General features: G+C 44.5%; 2 protein-coding genes across 2 annotated transcripts; one reads left to right on the forward strand and one right to left on the reverse strand.

Moving 5' to 3' along the window:
- Positions 1–14725: 14725 nt before the first annotated feature.
- Positions 14726–15673, forward strand: LOC308655957 (olfactory receptor 2A12-like; the record flags this gene model as incomplete). Its single annotated transcript, XM_081306455.1, has 1 exon — positions 14726–15673. The coding sequence occupies one exon, from the start codon at positions 14726–14728 to the stop codon at positions 15671–15673; it is 948 nt and encodes a 315-aa protein (XP_081162581.1).
- A 5552-nt stretch (positions 15674–21225) lies between these two features.
- Positions 21226–23324, reverse strand: LOC308655956 (olfactory receptor 2A12-like). Its single transcript, XM_081306454.1, has one exon. It carries the CDS (start codon positions 22309–22311, stop codon positions 21364–21366), a length of 948 nt encoding a protein of 315 aa, XP_081162580.1. The 5' UTR covers positions 22312–23324; the 3' UTR covers positions 21226–21363.
- Positions 23325–24392: the final 1068 nt, after the last annotated feature.

The following is a 24392-nucleotide window of genomic DNA, read 5'->3' on the forward strand; positions in this document are numbered from 1 at the left end:
AACTCTGAATGTTAATGGCTTAAACTCTCCAATAAAGCGACATAGGCTGGTATCATGGATTAAAAAAACAAATCTAACAATATGCTGCCTCCAGGAGACACATCTGATTGGAAAAGATATACACAGGCTGAAGGTGAAAGGATGGGAAAAAATATACCACACACACGGTCCTCGTAAGCAAGCAGGGGTGGCCATCCTCATATCGAATAAAATCGACTTCAAGACTAAGTTAATCAAAAGGGATAAAGAAGGACATTATATACTGTTAAAAGGAACCATTCACCAACAAGACATAACAATTATCAATATTTATGCACCAAATAATGGTGCTGCAACATTCATAAAACAAATTCTCCTCAAGTTCAAGAATCAAATAGACCACAACACAATAATTATGGGTGACTTCAACACACCTCTCTCACCATTGGACAGATCCTCCAAACAAAAGTTGAATAAAGAAACTATAGAACTCAATATCACAATCAATAACCTAGACTTAACTGACATATATAGAATATACCAACCATCATCAAATGGATATACTTTTTTCTCAGCAGCACATGGATCCTTCTCAAAAATAGACCATATATTATGCCATAGGGCAACCCTCAGTAAATATAAAGGGGTGGAGATAATACCATGCATTTTATCTGATCATAATGGAATGAAACTGGAAATCAATGATAAAAGAAGGAAGGAAAAATCCTACATCACATGGAAAATGAACAATATGTTACTGAATGATCAATGGGTTACAGAAGACATAAAGGAGGAAATCAAAAAATTCTTAGAGATAAATGAAAATACAGACACAACATATCGGAATCTATGGGACACAATGAAAGCAGTTTTAAGAGGGAAATTCATCGCCTAGAGGTCATTCCTCAAAAAAAGAAAAAACCAACAAATAAATGAGCTCACACTTCATCTCAAAGCCCTAGAAAAGGAAGAGCAAAACAACAGCAAATGTAGCAGAAGGCAAGAAATAATTAAAATCAGAGCAGAAATCAATGAAATTGAAACAAAAGAAACTATTGAAAAAATTAACAAAACTAAAAGTTGGTTCTTCGAAAAAATAAATAAGATCGACAGACCTTTAGCCATGCTAACGAAGAGAAGAAGAGAGATAACTCAAATTACTAACATATGGGATGAAAAAGGCAATATCACAACAGATGCCACAGAAATACAGAAGACAATTAGAAATTATTTTGAAAACCTATATTCCAATAAAATAGAAGATAGTGAAGACATCGATAAATTTCTTAAGTCATATGATTTGCCCAGACTGAGTCAGGAGGATACACACAATTTGAACAGACCAATATCAATGGATGAAATTGAAGAAGCAATCAAAAGACTACCAACCAAGAAAAGTCCAGGACCGGATGGGTATACAGCGGAGTTTTACAAAACCTTTAAAGAAGAATTAGTACCAATACTTTTCAAGTTATTTCAGGAAATAGAAAAAGAGGGAGCTCTTCCAAATTCATTCTATGAGGCCAACATCACCCTGATTCTGAAACCAGACAAAGACACCTCAAAGAAAGAAAACTACAGACCAATATCTCTAATGAACCTAGATGCAAAAATCCTCAATAAAATTCTGGCGAATCGAATACAAAAACACATCAAAAAAATTGTGCACCATGATCAAGTAGGATTCATCCCTGGGATGCAAGGATGGTTCAATATACGGAAATCAATAAATATTATTCACCACATCAATAGACTTAAAGATAAGAACCATATGATCATCTCGATAGACGCAGAGAAAGCATTCGACAAAGTACAGCATCCCTTTATGTTCAAAACATTAGAAAAACTAGGGATAACAGGAACTTACCTTGACATTGTAAAAGCTATCTATGCTAAGCCTCAGGCTAGCATCATTCTGAATGGAGAAAAGTTGAAGGCATTCCCTCTAAAATCTGGAACAAGACAGGGATGCCCTCTATCACCGCTTCTATTCAATATAGTTCTCGAAACACTGGCCAGAGCAATTAGACAGACGAAAGAAATTAAAGGCATAAAAATAGGAAAAGAAGAACTTAAATTATCACTATTTGCGGATGACATGATTCTATACCTAGAAGACCCAAAAGGATCTACAAAGAAACTACTAGAACTAATTTCTAGTACTAGAAACTACTAGAACTAGCAAAGTGGCAGGATATAAAATCAACATGCATAAATCAAAGGCATTTCTGTATATCAGCGACAAAACTTCTGAAACAGAAATGAGGAAAAACACTCCATTCACAATATCCTCAAATAAAATAAAATACTTGGGAATCAACCTAACAAAAGAGGTGAAAGATTTATGCAATGAAAACTACAGAACCCTAAAGAGAGAAGTAGAAGAAGATCTTAGAAGATGGAAAAATATACCCTGTTCATGGATAGGCAGAACTAACATTATCAAAATGGCGATATTACCAAAAGTTCTCTATAGGTTTAATGCAATGCCAATCAAAATCCCAACGGCATTTCTTGTAGAAATAGATAAAGCAATCACGAAATTCATTTGGAAAAATAAAAGACCCAGAATAGCAAAAGCAATTCTAAGCAGGAAGTGTGAATCAGGCGGTATAGCGATACCAGATTTCAAACTATATTACAGAGCAATAGTGACAAAAACAGCATGGTACTGGTACCAAAACAGGCGGGTGGACCAATGGTATAGAATAGAGGACACAGAGACTAATCCACAAAGTTACAACTATCTTATATTTGATAAAGGGGCTAAAAGCATGCAATGGAGGAAGGATAGCATCTTCAACAAATGGTGTTGGGAAAACTGGAAATCCATATGCAACAAAATGAAACTGAATCCCCTCCTCTCACCATGCACAAAAGTTAACTCAAAATGGATCAAGGACCTTGATATCAAATCGGAGACTCTGCCTCTGATAGAAGAAAAAGTTGGCTCCGATCTACATATTGTGGGGTCGGGCTCCAAATTCCTTAATAGGACACCCATAGCACAAGAGTTAATAACAAGAATCAACAAATGGGACTTACTTAAACTAAAAACTTTTTTCTCAGCAAGAGAAACAATAAGAGAGGTAAATAGGGAGCCTACATCCTGGGAACAAATTTTTACTCCTCACACTTCAGATAGAGCCTTAATATCCAGAGTACACAAAGAACTCAAAAAATTAGACAATAAGATAACAAATAACCCAATCAACAAATGGGTCAAGGACCTGAACAGACACTTCTCAGAGGAGGATATACAATCAATCAACAAATACATGAAAAAATGCTCACCATCTCTAGCAGTCAGAGAAATGCAAATCAAAACCACCCTAAGATACCATCTCACTCCAGTAAGATTGGCAGTCAAACAACAAGTGCTGGCGAGGATGTGGAGAAAAGGGTACACTTGTACATTGCTGGTGGGACTGCAAATTGGTGCAGCAAATTTGGAAAGCAGTATGGAGATTCCTGGGAAAGCTGGGAATGGAACCACCATTTGACCTAGCTATTGCCCTTCTCGGACTATTCCCTGAAGACCTTAAAAGAGCATACTACAGGGATACTGCCACATCGATGTTCATAGTAGCACAATTCACAATAGCTAGACTGTGGAACCAACCCAGATGCCCTTCAATAGATGAATGGATAAAAAAAAAATGTGGCATTCATACACCATGGAGTATTACGCTGCATTAAAAAATGACAAAATCATGGAATTTGCAGGGAAATGGATGGCACTAGAGCAGATTATGCTAAGTGAAGCTAGCCAATCCCTAAAAAACAAATACCAAATGTCTTCTTTGATATAATGAGAGCAACTATGAACAGAGCAGGGAGGAAGAGCAGGAAGAAAAGATTAACATTAAACAGAGTCATGAGATGGGACGGAAAGGGAGAGAAAAGGGAAATTGCATGGAAATGAAGGGAGACCCTCATTGCTATACAAAATTATATATAAGAGGTTGTGAGGGGAATGGGAAAATAAACAAGGAGAGAAATGAATTACAGTAGATGGGGTAGAGAGAGAAGATGTGAGGGAAGGGGAGCGGGGATAGTAGGGGATAGGAAAGGTAGCAGAATACAACAGTTACTAATAGGGCATTATGTAAAATTGTGGATGTGTAACCTACGTGATTCTGCAATCTGCATTTGGGGTAAAAATTGGGAGTTCATAACCCACTTCAATCTAATGTATGAAATATGATATGTCAAGAGCTTTGTAATGTTGTGAACAACCAATTAAAAAAAAAGAAAAAGAAAAATTAAAAAAAAAAAGGAATGATGTAAATAAAGACCGGGCACAGAGACACACACCTATAATCCCAGTGGCTCTGGAGGCTGAGTCAGGAGGATCACAAGTTCAAAGCCAGCCTTGGCAACCTAGCAAGTCCCGAAGTAATTTAGTGAGAACTTGTATCAAATAAAAAATAAAAAAATGGTTTGGGGATGTGGCTCAGTGGTTGAGCACCCCTGAGTTCAATCCCCAGTACCAAAAAAAAAAAAGAGAGAGAGAGAGAGAGAGAGAGAATGATGCTGCGGAACAGCAAAAAACAAAAAGTCCCCAGGGCCAGGGTTACTGCCTGAAGGTCACAGACTCAAAGGATGCAAGCCCTAGGGAAAGAGGAGCTTTGATTTTTTCTAAAAACAGAAAAATAATCGTCAGTGTTCCTGGGGCCTTGTTAAGAAATTGCTCTGGGGCCATTAGAGGGGGCTGAGGATCAGCTGCTGGAACTAAAGGGGCTCTCCTCTAAGTGCTCTCAGAGCAGTAAAACCCCACAGCAGGCCACCCAATGTCCCGCCTCTAATGCAGCCAGTCCTGACTTCTAGCTGTTCTGCTTCCCCTGTGCCTCCTTTTCATTCATTCACTCAGGTCTCTTCTTCAGGAAGTGAAGAGCTACCTCAGCAAAGGTGAAAGTTTTTACTTCCTCATGAACTCTTAACACCACTAAGGAAGCACTCCACTCTGGCCTCAGAAGAGAGTATCCAGCTGGGTGAGGTCTTAAAGGGTACAGCCTGCATCTTGGCCTTGAATTCCTTTAACAAAACAACTGCCAACACTATTCAACTATATTTGCATAAAGCTATTTTAAATGCAAATGGTTTGGACTCTCCTTTCTCCCATTTGTGGTAAAAACAAAAACAAATGCCCAGGGGAACTCAGCAAAAATTGGGAGCAGAAGGAAACTTCCTCACTCTTAATAAAAGACATCCACCAAAATCTACAGCTAACATCACGCATAGTGACAAAAGACTAAGTGCTTTCCCACTAAAATCAGTACAAGACAAGGAAGCTGACCCTCCCTACCCGAATTCAAAGCAGCCCTGGAAGTCCTAGACAGTACAAGAAGGCAAGAAAGGAGAAGAATAGAAAGAAGAAAACTGTCTCCATTTGCTGATAACCTAATTGTCTATGTAAAACTAAAACACAAGCCCACAAGGATTCTACATAAAAAATCCTTAATAAGTATAGCGATGTTGCATGGTACCAAGAAAATTTATGGAATGCAAGCCAGAGGCGATGGCTACACCTGTGATCCCAGCAACTCTGGAAATTGAGGCAGGAGGATTACAAATTTAACTCCACACTAGGCAATTTAGGGATACCTTCTCCCACAGTAAATATAAAAGGGGCGGGAATTAGCTTGGTGGTAGAACACCCCTGGGCTCAATCCCTAGTACTGTAAAAAGAAAAGGAAAGAACAAAATTTGGAATACAGAAAAAGCAATGCTTAGAGGAAAAGCTGTAGTTGTAAATGCCTGTATTTTTAAAACAGAAGAAAGACCTCAATTCAGTCAACTGAAAGCAACCAGAAGGAAGGAAATGAAGATTGGAATACAGATAAAATGGGGAATAGAAAAAAATTTGAGAAAAATGAATGAAACAAAGAATTGCTTTCTTTAAAAGATTCTCAAAATCACAAACCTTTGGGCTGCGGTTGTGGCTCAGTGGTAAAGTGCTTGCCTAGCATGCATGAGGCACTGGGTTTGATTCTTAGCACCACATACAAATAAATAAAATAAAGGTCCATTAACAACTAAAAAAAAAAGGCTATGTTAATAAAAAAAAATCACAAACCTTTAACTAGACTGATCAAGGGGAAAAAAGGGAAAAGACATAAATTACTAAAATTTGGAGTAAAAGAACATCTTACAAAAAAAAGAAAGAAAAGAGTATAAACAATTGTAAGCCAACAAGTTAAATAATCTATAAAATATGAGCTTATTTCTAGAAAGACATAAACTACTCAAAAGGAAATTAACTTAAAAGGAAACAGAAAATCTACCAAAACCTATGGCAGGTTAAATGATTTAATTAATGATTTATAAATTTCTCAAAAGAAACATCCAGGACCAGAGGGCTTCACTGGTGAACTTTTTTCAGACATGTAGAGACTCAACATCAAGCCTTTCAAATTCTTTTAAAAAAAGAACAAAAAGGTAGGACTTCCCAATACATTCCACAAGGCCAGCATTCATTTAATACCAAATGAATACATCACAAGAGAAGACAACAACAGATCGATCTTTTATTTTATACATATGTAAACTGTTATAGATTAAGATTAGATGTGAGATGTCCTCCAACAGCTCACGTGTGAGAAAATGAAAAAAAAAATTTAGAGGCAAAAGGCTTGGGTTAGGAGACCCTTCACCTAATCAGTGAATTAATCTGCTGATAGGGATTAACTGGGTGGTAACTGTGGGCACATAGGGTGTAGCTGCAGGAGGTAGGTTCCTTTGAGGTTCATATTTTGCCCATGGTGAGGGAAGTTCTTTCCCACTCTCTTCCTGCACCCCCTTTCCTGGTTCCATGTCCTGAGCTGCTTTCTTCACCACACTCTTCCACCATGGTGTCCTGCCTCACTCAGGCCCAGAGCAATGGAGTTGGCCATCTCTGAACTGAGACCTCTGAAACCATGAGCCCCAGCTGATTTGCATAGAGTTGAGACAGTTGTAACCCCTGTTAATGAGGTCTACATAGCAGGGGATCAAGTTTCTCCAAAATCACAGTAAAATAAGTAAACTTCAGACTCCCTTCAGAACTGTGAATTTCTTCTACTGGTTGGCTTCACCTGGTTTCCCAGGACCTTCATGTTCTTTGTTGGCATAAAGCCATCTTTGGTTGGCTGTGAAGCTGTATCTATGCAACTGAAGGCAACTACTGTGTAGGTGGCGAGCTTAACAGGAGGACCGCAGGAAGAGGACAAGGAGAAGACTGAGTGGATGGTGGTGAGCCCCTTGCCTGTGATTGAGAACAGCAGTTGTGGTTCACACCTGCACTTTTGTATGACCTCTCATGACCTCTTACTTTCCAAGGTCTGGTTCATGGGTAGAAATGACCATGAGGCCGAATAGCAGACCTTGGCTTTGGCTGTAGCTTTCAGGTATAGAATTCTCTATCTTGGAGGGCTGCATATTGTGGTCTCAGATTCTCTTTCCACTAACTTAATGCTTGTTTATCTCGAATACAGGCTGTCCACACAGCAGATCATTCACCAGGTATGGATGTAAGTCGCCCAGCTTGCAATAGGAATTGCCAGCGCCTCATTGTGTGGGTCTGTGTGGAGTTGTCTCCACTTTCTGTATTACATTAACCTTGGCTCACACATGTAACTACCTGCTGCTGATGTATTTCTCTGTTTTAAGGATTGAGACTGGGTTAAACTGGTCATTTTGTCTTCATTTAAAAACAAGCACTACTGAAGAGTGACTGTGCATAGATGTAGGTTGGCCGTCACAATTTTTGAGAAATGATATATGTGTTGTGGGTGGTAGTATTAGAAGTTCACTGTTCAGGAATTTTCTTTACCTCCTGTACAGAAGAGCAGATAACTAGCACTGCTCTGGCTATAGTTCCAGGAGCCCACAGCAGTAGTGGGGTCCCCCAATCTAACATGAGCACAGGTGCTTCATTATGAACATGACTAGCATGCTCAACTGCATAATGTTATGGCACTGTTTTTTGAAAGGCATTAATTTATCAAATAAATTGTTTATATTCAAAAAGAAAATAGCCTGCTTCTAGACTGCTTCTTCAAACTCTTTCAGCCCCTGCTCATTGCCAGTTCCAAAGTTTCTTTCACATTTTTGAATAGAAAACAGCCCCACTTCAATTTTCTGTCTTCTTTGTTTTATTTTGTGTGTTCAGACAATAGCACAGACTGAGTAATTGATAAGAAACAAATATTTATTGGCTTGTGGTTCTGGAGTCTGAAAATCCAACATCAGGTTCCAATGTCTGGTGAGGGCCTTCTTGCTGTCATCTCATACCAGAAGGAAGAAGCACAGAAAGGAGAGAGAGAGAGAGAGAGAGAGAGAGAGAGAGAGAGAGAGAGAGAGAGAGAGAGGCGCGCGAAAAAGGGAGCAAACTCATCCCTTTATAAAGAACCTGTTCCCACAATAATGACTCCCCCCTCCCCTGCCATGAAACAGCATCATTAGTCCATTCATGAGAGCTGAGCTCTCACGGCCTATTACCTTCTTAGTCTTTGGTGGTGATGGCAATTGAACCCAGAGCCTAGCACACATGCTCTAATATTTGATTCAAATCAAAGCCTACATCAGACTTCCCACATTATGTCACCCAATGGGCTATCTCCCATCTATGCTTGGGATTGATTCTGACTGATCACAGTTATGAAGTACTTGTCATATGCCCCGACCCGTTTAAGAAGTAGAGGGGGTGGCTGAACAGGAAATGTTGTAGCCCCTCATCACTCAGAATCTATGGATGCATACGTTTGTAGGACAAGCAGAAGACCCACCACCTGACATACACTGGGGAGTCAGGTCAAGCATGCATATCTTACTCTGTTTCATGCCTGAGCATACTTAACTCCCGTCACTACCCTATTCTGTCAGTGCCCCATTTTGCTCATGAGGAAACTGAGGGGCGTTCGGCATCTTGTGCAGAATTACACCATGAGTAAATGGCAGAGCTAGGATTTGATCCCAAGTCTGCTGACTGTCCAGGGTATGGCTCCCATGTAGAATATTTGTCACTAGCTTCACCTTGATCAGGTTCAGGGAGGGATCCCACAGTTACTTAGGGCACATTTCTTTCCCTGCAGGAAGTCACGGTCTTTGGGGGCCACACTATGCAGGACACAGTGCAGGCTGGAACTCAGCCAAGCATGGTAGGGAGGGTGGAGTGGGGCACTCTGTAGGGGCTGAGAACAGCCAGGACCCGGCCTTGGCCCCCAGCCCATGGGAAACCCTGATTCATTCTTTAGGGCCCATGGAAGGCTTCCCTCACATCCTGCCCAGCCCCGGGCCCCTGAACTCCTCAAGCCATGCACTTACTCCAGTGGATGCTCACATGCTGTTCCCACTGGACTGTCAGGCAGAACACAGAGAGGCCATGGGGAGCAGGGAGAGTTGGGGGCTGGTGCAGAGACCTTGGTGCCAGGCTGAGGGGCCTAAATGCGTGCTTAGGGCTTTGGGGGCCTGTAGTGGGGCCTGGAGGGTCCCAAGGCACAGAGGCTCATTAAGAAGCTGCCTGGCTTGTCCTCCCTGAGGATCAGGAGCAGAAGGTTAAAAAGACCCAGCAGGCTCCTGACTCATCCTTCACACACAGCCAGGTAAGGAGGGAGGGGCGGAGGAGGGGGCCTGAGGCACAGAGTCCTCACACCTGGACCAACCCTTCCTGATGCTCCCGCCTGTCCTTGTCCCTGTCTCTGCCTGACCGGGCGCCTGCCTGCCTCTACCTCCTTCCCATTTGCATCTGGCCCCTCAGACCTGGCATCTGCTCTTCCCCCAACCCCTGGACGGCTCTGTTCATGGGTTTCCTTCTGTCCCACTGTCTACTTATGGCTCTGACTTTCTCTCCATTTGCTTTTGGTTTGTTCTGAGGAAGGAAGGAGGAAGGAGGTGAAGACGTTGACTGTGGAGCTAAGGCAGTTGGCTCTCCTCTGCATCCCAGCCAGGTTGGGACCTTGGATTGAGGATACAGGACAAGGGGCTGGTAAGCGAGGGAGAGGTCAGGGTAGCTAGTTCCAGGAGTGCAGAAAGTGGGGTTGGAGGCTACAGGAGAGTCGGGGAGCTGGGGGAGATGCTGAAACAGGGAAGAACTAGACACTCACACTGGAGAAGGGGAGGAGGTAACAAACCAGATATTGCTATCTCGACACTTCTTTCTCCTGGACGGAATCATAAAGATGTTAGAACCTCCCACCCCAGCCACCTTTCACTGCTTTCTCTTTTCCACATTCTCTTCTCCTCATTTTCTCCATTTTGCTTCCTTTTCTGGTCAGTTTGTAGCAGAGAGTGGGAGAGGGAGGCCTATTGAGACACTACTGCAATGGCCCAGGCCTTGGGTCCAGGTGAAACAGGCAGGTGAGAGGAGAGAGGATGGCAAAGTCCTCAATTCTTTCAGTTGGAGTGTACCAGAGACCCTCCTGCACCGCTGTGAGCATGTCTGGTCACAATGCATCCTTGACATGTGGTCTGCTACATTTTGTTGAACCTTTCCTGGGATTTAAACGCTCACTACCTTCCAGGATGGTTGACTCTGTCTGCACTGCTTCCAAGTGTAGCTTTCCATCACTGTGACAAAATACCAGAGGCAATCAACTTAAAGTGAGGAAAAGTTTATTTTGGCTCACGGTTTCAGAGGTTTTAATCCATTGACCCTATAGCTTTGGGCCTGTACTCATCATGGCAAAAGTTCATGGTGGAGGAGAACGTTACACTTCATGGTGGCTGGGAAGCAAAAGAGAGAAAGAGGAAGGGCCTAGGTTCCAATATTCTCTTCAAGGGCACACCCCCCAGTGACCTAACTTTCTCACACTAGGCCCCACTTACACTTCCTGAAGGTTCCGCTAACTTCCAATAGCATCATGGGCTTAGGACCAAGCCTTTAACACATGGGCGTCTGGGAAACATTCTAGATTCAAATTATAGCTAATATAAGTCAATATACTACCACTAATATAAGTTGGTCTAATTAAATTGAAATCCTTTTGGGGACCACCCAGAACAAGACACATAAGTCGTCCACATGGAAGGACTCATCTATGTTTCCACTATTTGACAATTTTCAGTCCTCTCTGCATTTGACACCACTGACACTCAAGCTCTCTGGGTTTCTGCATCAAACATCTTTGTGACTTGCAAAGAGTTGGTGCTCAGCTCCAGAACATCTCTCACCTTTCAGATTGGTAGGAGCATCCTATTTGCTTTAACTCTTTCTCACACAATGTGGTTTCCAAATCTTTCTCTATAGCCTATTTCAACTTGTCCATAGTCAGCTAAAAATATGGCCCAGGAGTGAGAACAATGTTCTAAATGTGGTCTGGCTGCTGCAGACACAGCTCCAAGCTACCTCCTGTGATCTGCTAGGATTCCTTCTCAATGATGCAGACCATTGTTGACTTTTTGGAAGTTTCTTTATGTAAATCCAGTTTAAGTTCTCAGTTATTTCCCAACAAGTGCTTCCCCATCTGAGCTTTGTACAACTGGCTTTTGAGTTAAAGAGAAGGGACAGGACACTTGACATTTGGGCTGTGTCTTTTTGTTGTTGTTGTTGTTGTTTCGTTTCTGGCATCAGCCTCCTTCTATTCAGTTGAGACTGGATATCTGATTTTCAACCTCTGGGTCACTTCCTCACTGTCTACACAACCTATTGTCAAGAAGAGCCTATGACACTGGCTGGTCCACAGGAATGTTAGCTGTATCTGTAGCCACCTTGCTCTCACCTCCTCCCTTTGCATTTTGACTCTGTTGGATTTTCCTGGTCCTATTGCTCCCTGCTTCCTCAGAGTGTTTTCTCTTTCTCTCCCCCTACCGCCTCCCCTTATGTGTGGGTTCCTCAGAACCCACCACAGTCTGACATCTGCCTTCATCACAGAGATGCCTCATCTCTGAACCACTCATAACTTCCATGTTATTCCATTTTTGACAGTTTTCAGTCCTCTTTGCGTTTGACACCACTGGCACCCAAGCTCCCTGGGTTCCTGCATCAAGCCCTCCTGCCTCCCTGGATGCTCTTCACAAGCCTGTCTCGTCCTCTGCCCATCTCTCCAGTGTTCCTCTCCGGTGCTCCCAGGTGCCATCTCGGCCCCTCTGCTCTCTCACTGAGAATTCCCATCATTCTCTGTCCTCATTACCCTCCAAATGCTGGTGCAGCGGAGCTTTGATCTTCCACTTAGATCTCCTTCCTGAACTCTCAGGCCACACAGCTCAGCCTCTGACCTCCCGATCCTCAACATGTGTCCCAAACTCTGTGTGTCTGTAGAGAATTAATTAGCCCTCTGCCTTTTCCTGCCCCACCCCACCTGCCCTTCCTTCATCTCCATCTCATTTCTGTGTTGTTGAATGGTGCTAATGACAATTTATGTTCCCAGTTCTGGACCTCAAGCTCATCTTCCTTCCTCCCTTTCTCACTTTCTTCAGGCCTCAGTTGCCCTGCGCTGTTGGGTCAACTCCACCCCTCCCTCTACCCTCTCCTCTTCCTGGTGGAACACGAGCCTTCTGTGTCTTTTTCCTTTACCTCTCACCTGGTCTTCTTCCAATGCCTTCTCTTAACTTCCAGCCACACAACATGTTTCTACACCCGAAGCCCAAACAAATTATTTCACTGCTTGAAACCCACCATCACTCACCACAACCTAAAGGATTAAGTCTGTGATTCTTAGCGGATACACACACTATTTATACCCAGTTTCCTTCTTAATTTCAGGACCATCTTCCGGAATCCCCTTTCCTAATACCCCTGTGTAGACTTCATCCCTGGGCTCCCTGTTTGTACAAAGCTCTCCCTCAGGCCCTTGGCACCTGCTGTTCCCTCTGTTTGCAAAACTCTTCTTTGAATTCTTTGCTTGGCTAACCCTGCTCACCCTCTAAGATTCACACCAGGTGTTCTGTTCTCCAACACAGCACTCCTCACTTGGTGGCTGTTCATCATCTGCCTGTCTCTTCACTGTGTGCCCTTTGAGAGCAGAGGTTTTTACTTCTCCACCCTTAGGGCTCAATAGAAGTACAGATCCATGGCCAACTGCACGCATTCCCCTCATGATGCTAAACACATTGGGAAAAGTTTTGTATATTTATTCCTCTATTTTCCCTACTAGACTGTAAGCTCTTTAGGATTAGGAATATACCCTGTCCTTGTCCTTGTTTATCCTTGTCTTTCCAGCTCCTATACCTGCATACGACCATTCACTGAATGACACCATGAGCAGGAGCACTTGATGGGCACTGGCATTATTGAGCTCCCTCTCTGTGGCAGTCACAGTGCTGGTTGCCTCATGAATAACCTACCACTACTCACAGGCTATCTCCCTGGTGGACATCATATCCATTCCACAAGGAAGAACACTGAGGCTCAAGAAGATTAAATTACATGACAAGGTCACAGTAAAAGCATCAGGACTTGCCCTCAAGTATTCCATTCCAAACCCCATTCTTCTCCACCAGAAAATTCCATCTCTTGTGGCTCCATGAACAAGAGAATCACCTTTAATTTCTAAAGGTATAAACTAAATCCAAACTCAGTCTTTATCCCAGGCTACCTGCCAATCATCAATCTCAAGGGGAGAAAAGGATCCTAAGGGGTTTATTAAAATTGTGAGGGGTATCCCCACCAGGCTGGAGAGCTTGAGATGCCAAAACTGTCTTTTTTATTATTGGTACTGGGAATTGAACCCAGGGCCTTGTGCATCCTGGGCAAGTTCTCTCCCAGTGAACTACATCCCCAGCCTCCAAAGCTATCTTTTTTTTCAAAGATCTTTATTTTATTTGTTTATTTTTTTAATGTGGTGCTGAGGATTGAACCCAGTGCCTCACACATGCGAAGCTACAACCCCAGACCTTCCAAAGTTATCTTTAAGCAAACAAGACAGCTGTTATTCTACCTCAAGTCTATCCAAGTTTTAGAGTCAAGTAGGAAGACCCTTCCCTTAAGAATTAGGTGAGGATAAGAAGCAGCAGAATTGCTGAGTAACCCCATCTAAAATAAAATCTGAGAAAGCTTCCAGGGAATTGAAAGAATCAAAAAATGCAGGCTCAATGTAAATTATCAAGGAACCTCTCATGTTTGTGGAGCCACATATCTACACCCACATTTCTGATTCCCCTAGTTTTCTAGAGTGATCAAAAGTAAAGCTGGGCATGGTGGTGCATGCCTGTAATACCAGTGGCATGGTAGGCTGAGGCAGGAGAATCATGAGTTCAAAGCCAGCCTCAGCAACTTACCAAGGCCCCTATACAACTCAGTGAGACCCTGCCTCTAAATAAAATACAAAAAAAAGGGCTGGGGGTGTGGCTCAGTAGTTAAGCTCCCCTTGCATTCACTCCCCAGTACAAAAAAAAAAAAAGTTGGAGGCACCAAATAGAAAGAATTCTAAATATGTATTTTGAGACAAGGGGAAGAAGAGAGTTTGAAATCTTCACCATCTCACTGTGCAGCCAGGTCTAGGGAGAAGAGCCCCCAAGCAATGCACTATGTGATGGTAGCTCCTGAAGGAGAGAAAGGGAGGTGGCCTTTAGGGGGCTGGTAGAATGGAAGGAAATGAGACTGGAGTTTTTCAGGAAAGATTTTGGCCAGATAAGTTAAATATTGACAATTTCCCTTCCTTCCCCCAAAGTAACCTATCCCAGGTAGACCCCAGTCTCTGAGCTGACATTAATCCCAACTAGGACCCAATGGCTACTGACCTTGGCAGCAATGGAATGGCCATGGCACCTGAATATGGCTTCCAAACTGGGCCAGTAGGTCCATTTCTCTTTCTGCAGCTGAAGAATAATGCAGGCGTTTCCCTGGGAGAACCGCAGCTCTGTGTCTGAGTTCATCCTTCTGGGCTTCTCCAGGGATTCCCGAACTAATGTCATCCTCTTCAGTCTCTTCCTCTCCCTCTACCTCTCCACACTCCTGGGCAATGGACTCATTGTCACCTTGATCCACCTGGACTCCCGCCTCCACACACCCATGTACTTCTTCCTCAGTGTCCTTTCCCTGCTGGACATGAGCTATGTCACCACCACTGTGCCCCAGATGTTGGTGCATCTGGTCTGCCACAAGAAGACCATTTCCTATGTTGGGTGTGTGGCCCAGATGTACGTCTTTCTGGTGTTGGGTATCACTGAGGGATGGCTGTTCTCTGTCATGGCCTATGATAGGTATGTGGCCATCTGCTATCCACTCAGGTACAAGGTTATCATGAGCCCATGGCTGTGTGGGGCAATGGTCATCTTTTGTGGACTGTGGGGTGTCAGCTGTTCCCTAGTCTACACTGTCTTCACCATGCGCCTGCCCTACTGTGGCCCCAATGAGATCAACCACTTCTTCTGTGAGGTGCCTGCTGTTCTGAAGTTGGCCTGTGCAGACACGTCCCTCAATGACAGAGTAGATTTCATCCTGGGCTTCATCCTTCTCCTGATACCACTTTCCTTCATTCTGGCTTCATATATCCGTATCTTCATTGCAATTCTAAGGATTGGTTCCACCCAAGGGCAGATCAAGGCCTTCTCCACCTGTGCATCCCACATCACTGTGGTCACCATGTTCTGTGGACCTGCCATGTTTATGTACATGAACCCTGGGGCCAATGCTTCCCCAGAGCGGGACAAGAAACTGGCTCTGTTCTACAATGTCATCTCTGCCTTCCTCAACCCCATCATCTACAGCCTCAGAAACAAAGATGTAAAGAGGGCTTTCCTCAAAGTAACAGGCTGGGGCAGGGTTCCTGAGTAAGACCACTGGAACACAGATGGCTACATCCAGGCCTGAAAAGAGGAAGGTCTGTAGCCCTTCACTCTATCCAACAGCATACAGGCAAGAATCATTCATTGGTGATTAAGAAAATTGAGGTGCAGAGGTAGGTACCTGATATGGACCTGCTGAGGCTTCAGATGCTAGGCTATGCACAAACATCAAAGGACACAACTGTAGACAGATTGCCGACTATGACCTGTGACTGATTCTTTTCTGTTTCCCTGGGAGTATCAAAAGGTCTCGCATAAATAAAGCAGGATTAACATTTGTGAATTGAGTTACAGAGTGAATAAGAAATGGACATTTTAAGTCAAATCAGGATGGCTGGGACAAGATGACCCAGAGGACCCCAGATCAGTAACTTTCTTTCTCAGTCAGGAGAAAGACTAGATCTAAAGATTCATAGAAGAAAGGAAAAGGAACCTTAGGAATAGGACTGAAGGGTTGGTCACTGTCCATTCAGCACTGTCTAGGGGAGTTTGGGCCCAGGATACCGGCTTCATCCTGTCCCTGGGGAGGTGAGCCACTGCTGTGGGCAAGAGATATTTTGAGGGGTCTCTCGGTACACAGATGAAACATTACCCAAACTATATCAGAGTGTTTAAGAGCCAGACTCTAGGGGCTGGGATATAGCTCAGTTAGTAGAGTGCTTGCCTTTCATGCATAAGGCCCTGGGTTCAATCCCCAGCACCACAAAAAGAAAGAAAAGAAAAAAAGAGCCAGACTCTTTGGTATCTGTAGAGTTGGGATGACCATAACAATAGCAGACTAACACCTTATAGGATTGCCGTGATAGGTAAAGTTCTTACAACAGTGCTCGACACATTGAATGTTCCATATAAACATGGAAACTTTTCTATTCTACTTTCCTTTTGTAACACCACAGTTACCAAGCAGACATCTGAGACCCTTTCAGCCGAAGGTAAATGGCTATTCCACTCTGGGGGAAGAGATAGCTAACATTATAAATAAAAAGAGCTGGCCTTTGTTTATACTTTAGTCTGCTGTGGATTTGGTTAGCTTGGGTCTGTCTCCCAAAAGCTCATGAACTCAGTCAGCAAAACTATAAGAAAACTATGACAGGCCCTCAAGATATAGCATGAAGAGGTTCTGATGACAACCAGCCAGCACCCTGGGAGATATCCTTATTAATATTCCACTTTAAAGCTTTTTTAAAAAAATTATTCTTAAGTTTTAGGTGGACACAATATCTTTATTTTACATTTATGTGGTGCTGAGGATCAAACCCAGTGCCTTCTACATGCTAGGCGAGTGCTATACCACTGAGCCACAACCCCAGCCCCCCCCCAATTTAAAGCTTTTAATAAACCTTTATTCAAATATGAACTGGGTAATCATTGGAGTACTTGAGTCAAGAGGTTGCTGAGAGGATGGTAGCTGGTGGTGGTCATGATGGTGGTGGCTTCCCTTCCCAATGTCAAAACCATTCACCCATGGCTTCAGCCCTCAGAGCCCCTTACACCTTGGACAAGGCACAGTCAAGTTACTCATAGAACCTTAGGAAATTTTACTGACCACACAGTCTATCATTCCCTGAACGGCAGCAACACTCCAGTGAAGATTAACTTGAAAAGAGAAGCTTTCTCAAGGGGCTCTCCCCACCTTTATACAATCCCCTCCAAATTTTACCCTCACATTTTCTATTGCCAGAGGAAACAGAGACAGAAGGTCCTAGCTAATCCTAGTTGGCATTCCCACATCCTTAGGACTAGCCTAGACGTTTTCTGCTCCAAACTTGGCTGTGACTTTTCAAAGTTCAGATCACCCAATGGACACAAATGACAGGTCATTCAAGGAAATACTGCTGTGGAGAAACTCGGTCAGACTCTGGCTCTGAACACAAAGGAAACTTAAAAACTCTTCATAGTTCACCTCTTTAAGGTCAGAATTATTGAACCTTTATCAACCGATAGTCTTCAGTCTTCGATGAATGAAGGATGGATCCAATGAAGGTGATAGAGAATCGGTACAAGCAGAGGTCAGTGAAGGTAGTTTGAACTCAGTAAGAAAAGAACTGATGATTGTGTGTGTTGGTGAGAGTTATGATAATTATTCTTGGTATAAGATGAATATTTGGCTTTGCATTTCACAGCTAGGTATAGAGCAATTTCTAAGCACACTTGAGGAAGTAGTAAGGAAGAGGGCCTCAGGGAGATGCTAGGGGCAGGGAGAGAGAGACAGAGAGAGAGAGAGAGAGAGAGAGAGAGAGAGAGACCTGGAAGGACCTATGTAGAAATACAGTTTAATTCAACCAGCCCCCAAGTCATAAGAGAAAGAGTAGTGGAAATATCTAGGGGTTGATGTGCTATCCTGCTACATCAAGATTGGACCAGGTGGTACACTGGGAAGACATGGCAAGATAAAGGTATGTAATTAAGCCAGAGAAAGATACAATGGGAGTTGAGGATGAATGGGAACTGGGGGAATTGCTAGTGAGACACAGAAAATTTAGACTTCAGAGCAGGAAGTGTTCTAGTTCATTAGGAAAAGGGCCACCCAAGGATGCTGCACCTGGGGGAAATTCAGATTTGGGTAAAGAGATAAAGAAAGCATTCAGTGCAGAAGTTTTGAATGTGCCTTAATTTCAGGAAAGGGATTTCTTTTTTTTTTTTTTGCAGCTGTGCAAATATATAACTTTATTTTTATATCCATAATTTTTCTTGAGACTCCCTCCACAAACATAAGTCAGTGCACAATGAGCTCAGTCCAACCAGATCGTGCTCAACCAACCAGATTGTTCTCAGTCAATTCATGGTTTCTCGTGTCTTTCCTTTGGCCTAAGTTCCAAAGGAAGGAAGAAGGTGGGAGGTGAGGTGTGGCCTAAGGCTGTTGTGTGCCCAGGATGGTCTCCACACAGTGTCCTTCTTGCAGTCCATCTTGGGTCATAGCACCTCTTCTCTATGGCTTCTATGGAAATGCCCAAATTACAGGAAAGGGATTTCATAGAGAATCTTCAAGAAAAGGAGACCAAGCTCAACTTGTGAAAGAATATATGGGTTGGAGCCCTAGCGAGGACATGCTGGGTGATAATGGTAAGAGATGAGCAGAGGTGACAGTCTGGAGTCCCAGCTCCCTGTTTCTGGCTGTAGGACTTTGAATATGACCCCTAATTCCCGTGAGCATTCATTTTCTCAGTTTCTGGTTTTTCAGTAAAATCCAGATAATGATACTTTAAAACATTAGAGAAACTGCATCCCTTTGGGTCCAATCAGGAGACGCAAAGGACCCAGAGGCGAAATAGGGAAAAGGTAACATAAACAAGTATCAACTATGAATGAATGGGACCCAAGGGACAAGAGAGAGGGGCTGAGGAAGGACAGACTTGGGAGGGGTTAGACCTCATTAGAGGAGGTGTGGTTCAAGCACTGAATTGCAGAGGAATTAGCTGGTGAGCCAGGCCCCAGATGAGAGGCAAACTAACCAGGGGGCAGGCCATCAGCAAGCAGGGCTAGGGACAAACAGCTGGGTGCTGGCTGCCACAGGGGGCACAAGGTCTTCACAGTATGTGGGCCTTACAGAAAGAATGACGTCTATATGGGACACTACACGCTTCAGTCCCCATGGGAGGGCTTGCTGAATGAGTCCACCAAGGAGCAGCACGCAGGCCACTCTGGGACTAGCTGAGGGGCCAGGCAGGTGCCTGGCTGGGGTGGAGCTCCGGTTTCCATGTTGAGAGGGTGGCCAAGACCTGAGGGGGCAAGGTTGCTGGGCATTCTGAGCCTGTGGCCCAGGCTGGAAATGGACAGAGACTCCCTGGTAATTCATTATCCCTGACTTCCTTTCCTCATGGATCACTCTGCTCATCCCCTCATGAGCTGACCCTCCTACTTGCCTGCCTTTCCCCAATTGTCCCTTGTTTGTCATCTAAACTCATCAGCATAACCAACACCCCCCACCCCAGGTCTCACATCTCAGGACTCTCCCTGGGATGCCATCACGTGCTCTGCAGCCCTCCGAGGGAAGGGTCCCCATCCACACTCCTGCACTCTCCCCTGTTTCTCTCACTCCCTTTCCAGCCATGGGCTCCTAAAGCCACTCCCACACAGGAGGTTCTCACCCTAAAACTGCACCACTTCTCCAACCAGAATCTCACACTCTCACTGCATTGAGCACAAAGTACACCATTCCCAGAGGGCTTTTGGGACCTGGCCTCTGCCTGACTCCCAAATTGTCTCTCCTGTCCTGCTCAGTGTCAGGACCATAAGAACCTTCCTCCTGTTCCCCAGACCATGGAACTCCTTTCCTAAGGTGAGGCCTCTGAACCTGGCTTACCCTTCACTGAAAGTGCCTCCTCCTGCTCCTTCCTTGCCCGACCCCTTCTCACCCACAGGTATCAGCTAAATCTTAACTCCAAGCCCTTACTTGTCTACTCTGGGTGAGTAGGTTTCTGTCCTCCATTTTCTCTACCACAGAAAGCTGTTTGTTTTCTAAAGAATTCTGCAACCTCATTTTCTAGTAACTGACCTTGATTTCTCTATTAAGTTTTTGTTCCACTGGTAGAAATAATATGAATCTTCTCGGGGCAACCCTCTGTTATTAGTCAACTCAGGCTAATAACACCATAACTAGCTGGGCTTAAATAACAGAGGTTTATTTTCTGGAAGCTGAAAATCTGAGTTCAGGGTGTCAGCCCCGTCAGGTTCTGGTGGGGGCTCTCTTTCTGAACTGTTGATGGCCCCGTTCTCACTGTGTTCCCCTGTAACAGGGGGAGAGAGAGGAGGGCGAGGAGGGAGGGTGAGAGAGAAAGCATTCTCTGGTGTCTCTTCTTATAAGGACACAGATCCTATCAGATTAGGGATCCACCCTTATGACTTCATTTAACCTTAATTATTTCCTTATTCCAGATCCAGTCCCATGGGGTGTGAGAGCTTCACCATATGAATTTAGGGGGGAGACAGTTCAGTCTCCAGCATCCTCCCTCTCTCCCTGACTCCAAGCCCTGGAGAACTTAACAGGTGCTGAGGTCCACAGTGTTGGATGACTGTGGAATGATGGGGATCCTGGCCCTTTGTGTCTATCAGCCACCGAGAGAACCTCATTCCACTGAGATCATCAGTTCTCACCAGCCATTGTGGCATCTTCTTGGGTTGCAGAAATAAAATTTCATGACTATAAATCTCTGCATATCTTTCTATGGGTCTTCAGAGTTCTGGAACTAAGCATGTCTGCCCATTGCCATGTAACTTTGTTACTTCTCTGTAGGAAAAATATTTCCTATCCCTTTGCCATCAGCCTTGATCATGTGACTTGCTTGGGATGTGTGCAGTCATTTCTGAGAAGCTTTAATAGTCATCACATGCTTTGTCCATTATGTCTTCCCCTCTGTCTTGGAATAGCATGTTCCACAATAAGGGCTCCTCCTTATGAGGTGATCTTAGACTGCAGAGAACTGCAGTCAACCTACAACTAACATGGAACATGAGCAAGAAATGAATGTTTGCTGTTGTAAACCAGAGATTACTGAGCTGTTTGTTACTTCACCATGGGTAGGAAATTAATCAGGACACCCACGTTGGTTTCATGAACATTTGTTCCACTAACCAAGTTCTATACTTATTCAAATGCACAAAGTGGGTTGCAGGTATTATAGATGATCTCTCTTTCTTTAGCATTGGACATTCTATCCCAACCTTCTCCTGGGTCCCAGTTCACGAGGCCACCCTACCACATCCCATAACCTTAAGAAAAGCCCTCTTAATGTCCTTATTCCTCAGACTGTAGACCATGGGATTGAGCAGGGCTGTGAAGACATTGTAGAGGAGGGAGATTTGCTTGTCTTGCTCTGGAGAGTAGCTGGAGTTGGGCCTCATGTAGATGTAAGTCACTGGAGCACAGAAGAGAGTGACCACAGTCAGGTGGGAGGCACAGGTGGAAAAAGCCTTGCAGCGGCCCTGGGTGGACTTGATCTTGAGAATGGCCAGGGTGATACAAATGTAGGAGGCCAGAATGAGGGAGAGTGGGGTGACAACCACAAAGACACTGATGATCAGGTCCACCATGTCAATGAGCTGGGTGTCCGTGCAAGCCAAGTTCCGTATGGAGGGCCCTTCACAGAAGTAGTGGTTGATCCTATTAGGCCCACAGTATGGCAGCCTCATAGTGAGGAAGGTATGGACCAGAGAGAAGAGGAAACCACAGGCCCATGTCCCAGCTGCCAACTGTGTGCACAGTCTCCAGTTGAGAATGATGGTATAACGCAGAGGATAGCAAATGGCCACATAGCGGTCATAAGCCATGACTACAAAGAAGATGCACTCGGTCAGTCCCAGAGCACAAAACACGTACATCTGCAGCCAACAGCCAGCAAAGGAGATGGTCCGAGAGTGAGCCAGAAGATGCACCAACATCTGGGGCACGGTGGTGGTGATGTAGCTCGTATCCAGCACCGAGAGGACACAGAGGAAGAAGTACATGGGAGTGTGGAGATGAGGGTCCAGGCAGATCAGGGCAACGATGAGCCCATTGCCCAGCACTGAACTCAGGTAGAGGAGAAGGAAGACAAAGAAAAGGACCCTGTTGGACATGGGGTCACTGGAGAAGCCAAGCAGCACAAATTCAGAAACCCAGCTTTGGTTTTTCTCTGGAAGCATCCCCATGGTAGGGCCTATAAGAAAATCACATTCATCGACATGTCATCTAAAGTATGGTAGCATGCCACCTGTAAAAGCAGACAGCGAAAGTTTTAATCCTGCTCGTGATGCTGTTTCTGGGTAATCTTGGACAAGTTACTTAACTTCTCAGAGCCTCAGTCTCTTCATATATAAGATGTGGCTAATAAACATCTTCATGGATTTTATCAGGAGTAGAGACAATGTATATGAAGCAACTAATGAAGACTTAAAATACTGAATAAGGGCTGGGGTGTGGCTCAGTGGTAGATTGCTCGCCTAGCACGTGCGAGACCCTGGGTTTGATCCTCAGCACCACATAAAAATAAAATAAAGATGTTGTGTCCATCTACAACTAAAAAATAAATAAAATAAAATATTTAAAAAAGAAACACTGAATAAGACACAAAATGTTCATATGAGCTCTTAAACTATCATTCCCCACCCCTCAGTACACAGTTGGTCACTCACGTCTAGCAAACCAGTTGGCCCCAGGTCAGCCCCAGCTCCCAGACTCCATAGAGAGGAAGTTCTGCTGTGCCTTGGAGAACATTGTCAGGGTGTGAGGAAGCAGGCCCCTCCTCCTCACACCCTGCAAACATGCTCCTTGGCCAGCTGGCACAGTGTGAGCTCCAGAATAGTGGGCGCTGGAGGGCACTGGCCGCAAGAGCAGCAGGAAGGTCCTTCTGCTGCTGGCTGGGGTCCGCCTTCCTTATTCAGCTTAGAGCTGGAGGAGTGGCCTGTGGAAGAGCCAGCAGTGCTCTCCTCACCTGACCTTATTGGTGGACTCCAAGCAGGCACTAGGGCCTCAGTTGCCCCACCCAGTGGCCTCAGGTTGGCGGCTCCAGCAGCTGCTTGTACTCTGTTGTCCCACCTGGCAGCCAGGTCTACAAACCAGCCCTGACTCATCCAGCAGCACTGTCCCCACCCCGGGGCTCCTGCTCTGCAAACTCTGCCTGTGTCCACTGGAAGGTCATCTATTCCTGCGAGCGAGTCACACCAATCTGAATCTTAGGTATTTTTTTGTCCCCCTTCCCCCCCACACACCTTTTTTGGTCAGGAGAAAGGGAAAGAAGAGAGGTGCCTCCTAAATTTAAAAAAAAAAAAATTTGTTATTTTACAATATACATGACTGTAGAGTGATCTTTGTGACTATAACCTCTCATTCTTGTGGTTGAACGTGATGTGGAGTTACACTGCATGTGTTCATATATGGACACTGGAAAGTTATGTCTGATTCATTCCACTGTCTTTCCTATTCCCTTTCCCCCTCCCTTCCCTTCATTCCCCTTTGTCTAATCCAATGAACTTCTATTCTTCCCACCCCGCCCCACCACTTATTGGGTGTTAGGATCCACATATCAGAGAGAACATCCATCTTTTGGTTTGGGGGGACTGTGGTATATATTCTCAATGCAATATTACTCAACTATAAAGAAGAATGAAATTATGGCATTTGCCAATAAATGGATGGATATAAAGACTATCATGCTAAGTGAAATAAACTAATTCTTCCTAAAATCTTTAGTCCCTTCAATACGTTCTCCCCTTCAGCCTAGAGATAGTAGACCTGCCGCCGAGTCCTTGCCTTTGTTCTTCCTGACTTGTTTCTTTAGGACCCTCTTCTTGGGGATTCATGATGGTTCATGGTGGGCTCTTGCCTAGGCCCCTCCCTCTCCTCTAGTTCTGCCTTCTGCTCCTTTCTCTGATTAGACCTGTTGGGTCAGACTTCCTCCCAGGCTGACTCAGAATCCTAAGGAAGAGATGGCCTTTGTCAAGATACTGAGAGGCTACCAAATCTAAACAGCCCAGGAGACAGTTTGGACAAAGACTCCTCCTCCTCCTCCTCCTCCCTCACATTCTGGGTGTAGTTTGGCTTCTGGTTCACCACGTACATTGTGAGCTGGCTTACCAAGCCCTGGAGTAGCTCAGTGTATTCCTTAGCCCAACCCTGAGGTCTAGAGGAGTTGCAGTCTGCAGTGTGTATCTGCTGCTATCCCCTTCCCAACTTCTGGTGGCTACTGGGGCTGCCAGCTACAAGACCCACTTTCTAGGCCAAGGGGTGGGCC

This window comes from Spermophilus citellus, assembly GCF_964194105.1.
Source record: "Spermophilus citellus genome assembly, chromosome: 9".
Lineage (NCBI taxonomy): Eukaryota > Metazoa > Chordata > Mammalia > Rodentia > Sciuridae > Spermophilus > Spermophilus citellus.

What these genes read in the sequence shown, in the direction of transcription:
- LOC308655956 (XM_081306454.1), bottom strand. Translation starts at nt 22,311, where the DNA reads ATGGGGATGCTTCCAGAGAAAAACCAAAGCTGGGTTTCTGAATTTGTG.